The 7,638-nt window shown below is 38.5% G+C and overlaps 1 protein-coding gene across 1 annotated transcript; it reads left to right on the top strand.

The window, feature by feature from the left end:
* Positions 1-1,895: 1,895 nt before the first annotated feature.
* Positions 1,896-7,633, top strand: LOC141817762 (uncharacterized; the record flags this gene model as incomplete). The annotated part of the gene is made up of 4 exons (XM_074705390.1): positions 1,896-2,224; positions 7,185-7,297; positions 7,411-7,464; positions 7,559-7,633. Coding segments are annotated over exons 1-4 (534 nt in total), but the record flags the coding sequence as incomplete, so codon positions are not given.
* Between the last annotated feature and the right edge of the window lie 5 nt (positions 7,634-7,638).

Raw genomic sequence — 7,638 nt, 5'->3', positions numbered from 1 at the left:
TGTCTCTCGAACTCGAGCCTTCTCAACATCTTTGTCACTTCCACATCATGAATTCCTGCACAAGAGTTAGACTAGCTTAGGGTTTTGGGTGGTGAAGGGGGATAGGTGGATAAGAAGAAAAAGGATCTTCTTGAGGGAAGAAAAAATTTTTCAGGAAAGTTTCCCTCTCCTTGAGGTTTTAGAGGAAGAGAGGAGATTAGGGATTCTTGAGAGCTTGAGGAAGAGAGGTCTTCAAGAAATAGGGCTTTTGAAGGAGGAAGAAGGAGAAGAAATCAAAGATGCGAGAGAAATTAAGGCATGATTTTGGTTTAGAAATGAAGAAGGAAGAATTTGGAGAGCACTGGCATGAAACCCTTCCCCAAAGTGCAACACGACCGTGTGGAAAAGCAAGGTCAACCTGTGTTTCTCTCGGGAAAACACAACTTCCAAGTTTCTAAGTAGGCACGACTATGCCGAATGACATGGCTAGGCCATGTTTTGTTCATGTGGATTTGTTCCCACGGTTGTTATGGGGCACAACTATGCTTTTCACATGGCTATATCGTGTTTTGTTCTGGAATTCCTACCACACCCGTGGCTGCTACTATGACCAACTTGTGGATGCTCCTGGCTTTGTAATAAATCAAAACAAGAACTAAGATGCTAAAATAAAAGAAAAAGTTTAAAAAAACTAAAAAGAAGTTAAGTTGCCTCCCAAGAAACACTTGATTTAGGTTATTAGCTCGACCTCTATCAATTCTAACTTAGAGCTTTCGGCTGAAGGAGTGTAGCACCCCTTCTGTATATACGTCACAATTTGAAGGTCCAAGTTTCACTCTTGCTCATGTCGGAATGATGTACTTTCCAAATTTTTATTTCAGTTCCGCTTCATAGTTGCTTGGTCTATATGGTTCCTCCAAGGGACGTTTGTGAGATGCTTCCTTAATCTCCTTCTACATGGTATCCACCCTGTAACAAATATTTTTAGCATGCAAGGGGTTAGTAGCCTTGGATAGATTAAATTTAATTTTATCCTGGCTTACTACTAAGAAAAATTTATGATTTTTTACGTCAATCACTACCCCCAGTAGCTAAGAAATGTCTTCCTAATATGATAGATATCTTAGGGTCCTTGTCTATGTCCAATATTACAAAATCAGTAGGAACTATGAAATTCTCTACTTTTGCCGGTACATCCTTTAGAATACTCAAGAGGTTTCTAAGGGAGTGATCGACGAGCTACAATGTCATAGTTGTTAGTTTTAAATCTTCTAATTTTAATTTCTTACCGATTGAGAAAGACATAAAACTTACACTTGCGCTAAGGTTATATAAAATCTTACTTATTTTGGTCTTATTGATCATACATGAGATTGAAAAGAAAAATTTTCTATCTTCTTCTTTGAGTTACTTTTCTTATTGCATAAAAAAAAATGAGGTGGTCGGTCCGGTCCCATGGAAGTTTCCCAATTTTCTATCTTAGTCAAGCCTTCTTGAATGAGTTATTTTTCTTATTGTCACTCTTAACATAACATTATGCTATATTATTAATTCAACTTGATCAATCAATTAATTAATTATTCTAACATAAAATCTAACACCACATTTAATATTTTATCATATTCTCTTTTTGTTATTTCAAATATAGCACATATTTAAGTTTTTGGTTTTTTGACTGTTAAATAATAATATGGTTAAATTGTCAAAAAAAAAAGAAGTTTTAAATTATTTTTGGCATACAATTTTAGATTTGATGGGCCAAACGAAACCTTGAAATCTAATTTCTTTCCAGCAAGGAAAGAATTTGGTAATTGCCAGTGCCATTGGTTTATTATCCCAAACGGTTAGGAGCAATTTTTAGGAAAAATAAATTTTATAAAAGAAGTGAAAATCAATTAAAAACGGTTGGGCTCTGGTACGCGGACAGTCACAATCACGCCCTCCCACGCCGCCATGGCGCTCAGCCTCTCCGCTCGCCTCCCTTCGGCCTCGTCCTCTGGCTTTGAGATAGCCCGTAAGGTAGCAACGCAGCCTCCAACCCTACCCTCCCCGCCCAATCTCGCCGCTTGTGGATGCGCTTTGCTCCCCGCTTCTTTGGGCGTCGCCCGCCGAAGGAGGCAGGTGGTTCGGGCAGTGGAGGAGCAACGCAACCAAACCTCAGTCTTGCCCAAACAACAGTCCCCTTCTTCTTCTTCTTCTTCTTCTTCCAAGCTGGTGCTCGTCATCGGTGCCTCTGGTGGAGTTGGTAAGCCCCGCTCATTATCCTAATATTTCTACGTTATCTGGTCGATTACATAAAGGTTTGTAAGTTGTTGGAAAAATGTGAATGGAAAAGAATGGAAAGAGACTCTATTGTGAATGTGATATTAGTCTCCGAGTTGAGTGCATTGAAGATTGATTTATATTGAATTATAACAATTGAAGTTGTGAACAAACATAATAGAGACTCTCTCATGTGTGGTGCAAATCTAGGGCTCAGATTGTACTAAACCTAGGTGACTCATGTGCAAGTATAACTTGTGTGAGTTAAATGTTGGATTGGTCAGGAGCAAAATTTGCTTAAGTGGATCAACCTATGTTTTGCCACCAAAATTTAATTTTTGCTACTTACTCAAGTAATGGACGTATTAATTATCGATTTGAAATCGTCGGACGATTAATGGCGAATCCATAATCATTCGGACGAAACATTCGACTATTGATGGTCCATTACTCGACCATTAGAGGCAATGTACCATTACTCGGCCATTCAAGGATCGAAACCCTTATATAAGGAGGTTCCTCCTTCGGTAGAAAGGAGAGCAACGAGAGTAGACACACAACAACTTCCATCCACTTTCATCCCCAAAATTTTTTTTCTCTCTGTCATATTTTTTGCTTGGTAGTCTTTATTGTGATAGTATTTGAGTACATGCTCAGTTCGCCACAAACAACACGTGCTTGGTTGGTGTACGTTGTCGTGCTATTATATCTTGGGAAAAGACGTCTAGAGTAAACTCGAAGTATCGTCGAAGGGGACGAATCTATTGTGTTTGACATAAGCCTATATAGTTCTTGGCTCTACTCTCGTTTGACAGTCTCGCCTTCAGTCCGAAAGCCCTTCTTCCCACCTAGTAGCCCAGCATACTTGGTGATCTTGCCTACCCACTCGGCAACTCGATTCGACACTTGGCCAACTTAAGCATTCGGCAGCTTGAGCATCGGGCAGCTTGAGCACTCGACAACTTAAGCACTTGGCTAGATCGGGCACTCGGCGACTGGGGCATTCAACAACTCTAACACTTGATAGCTCGGCCTACTCGGTAGCTCGGCCAGCTCAAGCATTTGGCAGCTTCGGCATTGCCAACTCGGGCACCAGCCAACTCGACCATATCAAACAGTACATCCTTCCCAAATAGTGCAACATCCAACCTTCCAAGTTTGAGTTCAGAAAGTCAAGGCTATATCAACAGATTAGATAAGACTAAAACTTTTGTATTTAGCTATTTTAAATCTTGTAATTTTTATTTTCTACCACAAATATCTCTAACAATCTTAAAACAAGCTTGTTCTATTGAGGTGACCACTAAAAATGTTGAAAAACATGATGCTCAACTCTTAAAGGCCCCCTTTGCCTATACAATGGCTGTTCTAGTCAATCATAAGGAGAAGTCAGAGAAATTTACTGGGTTGAATTTTAAGCAATGACAGTAGAAGATGTTCTTCTATCTGACCACACTGAACCTAGCCTAGTTCTTGATAGAGGAACCTCCTAAGCCGATTGAGGATCCTATTGATGTCCAAAGCATTAGTGCGGTGGAAGCATGGAACTCTTCAGAGTTTCTATGTTGAAATTACATTCTTAACTGCCTTGCCGATTCACTGTACATTGTATATAACAGGTAAAGAACGACTAAGGAATTGTGGGAGTCCTTAGACCGAAAATACAAGACAAAGGATATGAGGGCCAAAAAGGTCATTGCTGGCCGATTCTTGGACTACAAGATGGTTGACATTAAAATAGTGATAAACTAAGTTTAGGAATTTCAGGTGATCTACACGAGATTCACTCAGAGGGCATGATGCTGAGTGAAACCTTTCAAGTGGCTGCTATCATTGAGATGCTGTCACTCCCTTGGAAGGACTTTAAGAACTACCTGAAACACAAGCAAAAGGAGATGAATGTTTACGAACTCATTATTAGACTCTGCATTGATGAGGACAATAAGAGTTCAGAGAAAAAATTATTCTGTCATGCTACTGTGAAAGCTAATGTGGTCGAGTATGGTCAAAACTTGAAACGGAAGAACCTCATATCTTTCAAAGTGGCTAAAGTGGGACCCATAGGAGGTATCAAGAAGAAATTCTTTGGGAATTACTACAACTGTGACCAAGTCGGTCATAAATCCTCGGCAGTGCTCGGCTCTACTCCCGCTCCACAGTCTCGCCTCTAGTCTGGCAACCTTGCTTCTTGCCTGGTAGCCTAGCCTGCTCGGTGATGTTGCCTATCCACTCAGCAACTCAGCTCGGCACTCGCTCAAGCACTCGATAGCTTGAGCACTTAGCCAACTCAAGTACTCGGCAGCTCGGGTCGGCACTCGGCGACTTGACCACTCAACTAGCTCAGGCTCTCGACAAATTGGGCATTCGATCAACTCGGGCGCTTGGTAGCTCAGACATTGAACAAGTTGACTCAGCAAGGCTAGCTCAGGCACTCGGCTAGCTCGGGCACTCGGTTGGCTCGGTTAACTCAAGCACTCGACAGTTCAGGCATTCGGCAGCTCGGGCACTTGGCAGCTCGAGCACTCGGCAACTCAGTTCGACACTCGACTAGCTCAGTACTTGGCCAACTCGGGCACCAAGCATCCCAAGCAACACAATCATTCAGCTTTCCAAGCTTGAGTTTAGCATGTCATGGCTATCTCAGCAAATCAGATAAGACTAAATATTTTGTATTTAGCTTTTTTAAATTCTGTAATTTTTATTATCTTCGACAAATATCTCCCACATAAGTCTTATTTATCAACCTTTCTATTTTAAATTATTCTCCATTTGTGTTCATATACTCAATAAATCAATATATTTATCAACTCCTGTTGCTATAGTTTTTGAAAATTCTTTTAGGATGAAAGAAATTTTACTTATTTGTAAAGAAAGAATATGGTGCCTCTCTACTAACCAATTTTGATATTTTGGCAATCTCCTTAATCTGTTAGAAGATAGCATGAAGATTTATTATGCAGTCTATTATGTAAAATGCATAATGAGGATCAAATAGAATTGGAATGAATTAAACAAAATAAAATTCAAGTTAATTTCAATTAATTATATTTGACAATGAATTATATATATTTTTCATAGATGCTATGTTCTATGCTATACTTGTGTTATATGGTCTATTAGACTTTTCTTGGATATAATATTACATGCCATACTTACGATTGTTATAATTATCATATTCATATGTATGATGTATTCATCTTGTATATAATAGCATACTCGGTTTTTGGAAGAACATATCAAGCAAAGTTATTCTTCATCAACATTTATCTTCTTCTCTATTTGTTTTTCAATTTCTAATATGGTATTGGAGCCTTCATCCTAATCACTATGACTTGAAGATCGCCTCTTGTCTTCTCAATCGATGACCTCACCTTGTGCTTAGACACAATTAACCTCTTACTCTTTGATTTGTCACTATGGTAACAATTGTTGAAGGTATCTTCTTTTGTATACCAGACACCATTGCTAGTTGCTCTCCTTAGCACATTGCTCCTCACCAACATCTGAGAGTGGCCCTTGGTTGGCTACCATCCACAAATGTGTCGATGCTTCTCTAGATCTGCTGCTTTCTTGAATCTAAAAAAATAGAGAGAAAAGAAAGAAAAATATGTGAAATTTCTTTTTCAACTCATATCGTTACCGCATCAACATCCATGGTGATGCAAATATCTCTTCCTTGCCAATGAATGCCATATTCATTTGCCCATCAAACTTTATAATAGCAACTATTTTCTGAAAAAGAAAATTGCAAAAAAAGAGAGCACATAAACAAGATCAATCAAGAGAAATTATATATTCTGTGATAACCACTGCCAAAAGAGAGGTGACTTATTATGTTACTGAAATAACAATACATGAGATAATTTACATTCTTATAACACAAGGAGTCTACGAGATAGACAATTTGGTCAGGTTAGTAAACTGAAATTGTGTTGTTGCAGGGTAATCCACGTACTTGTATCAAGCTCATGTAAAAATCATCTTGAGTAGAGACGCCATATGCCTGTTGGCCCATGATATTGTGTAGTTGTCAATTGGGCATTAGGCTTTCTCCAACAACATGAACCAACATGAAGAAGTTAGATTATTAAAATGAAATCTCATGGATGTGTTGCACCATATTTCTTGGGCACAAGGACCACAAGTGGATAGTTGAATATTTGCAGGTTGACTCAGTTGTGGTAGAGATCATCCAAATAATTGTATATGCAGGATGATTTAAGATCATACAATATGCTGTAAGATCATCAGGACCTTGCTATTTGTTGTTGAACTTCTCTGAAGGAGTTGATTTAATCTAATAAAGTTCAAAAGGCTTGTCCTGGGAATGGTACAATTCAAGTGGTCAGGAACAGGCTCATGCCTTAAGATGCTAAGGAAATGAGTGTGGAAGATATGCTGGATGCTCTTAGGTTAGGAATGTTATTACCCTCAACAATCAGAGAGATGATTGCTATTTTACATCTATATCTGTCACAGTAAAATGGAAGAATGACATGTTGCAGTTTTCTACACGTGCCTATGTAAGTTTAGCATGCTATCTTCAATGGACTTCCTCTCAGGTATAGAGTTCACCAAGTGATTTAGTAGGAAGGAATGATTCCAAAAAAATTCTATTTTCTTCCTGCTTTAACGTCTTCAACATACATGCATAACAACCTTTTCTCAGATTTTACTCCACATTTTCTCTTCTATTCTGTGCAACCTCTAACTTATTTTAGAATCTTGTCACATGGATGGTTTGACATTTGGCATTTAACCATATCAACAATCAAAATAACTGAACCATGAGTCCCAACTGTTTGAGGTCAGTGAAACTGATCTTATTCCTCCAATGAAATCTATAAAGGGTACTAAATTCTAATATTTAATGAGATTTAACCAAATCAACCTGAAATTCCATGTGGTGATTCAACTCATTGATCACTATAAATTGCATGCAGGGCAGTTAGTTGTTGCATCCTTGCTTAGTAGAAATATTAAGTCACGCTTGCTTCTTAGAGATCCTTCTAAAGCAGTATCTTTGTTTGGTTTACAAGATGAGAGCACTCTTGAGGTACTGTGATCAATTTTTCTTCTAAGATGTTTTTTTTTCAGCACAATGTTCTAAATTTCCCCACTTTTCATTTTGTTCCCATTTATTCCATGTTGAATAAATGGTTGCAACAGGTACGTGAAGGCGACACAAGAAATCAAAATGACTTAGATCCAACAATCTTTGATGTTAGTCTCTATTTTGTCTAAGATTTTGGTCCTGAGAATTCATTTTTGCTCTTATTTATTGAAATTTTCAAATATTAGGACTCTTGTCTCGTAGGGAGTGACGCATATTATTTGCTGTACTGGAACTACAGCTTTTCCTTCAAAACGTTGGGACGGAGATAACACCCCTGAACG

The sequence above is a fragment of the Curcuma longa genome, unplaced genomic scaffold, assembly GCF_044706935.1.
Source record: "Curcuma longa cultivar G26 ecotype Majalengka, Jawa Barat unplaced genomic scaffold, ITB_CL_G26_1.1 contig_21806, whole genome shotgun sequence".
Lineage (NCBI taxonomy): Eukaryota > Viridiplantae > Streptophyta > Magnoliopsida > Zingiberales > Zingiberaceae > Curcuma > Curcuma longa.
The sequence above is the reverse complement of the archived record's forward strand: the minus strand, read 5'-3'. Positions and strand labels throughout refer to the sequence as shown.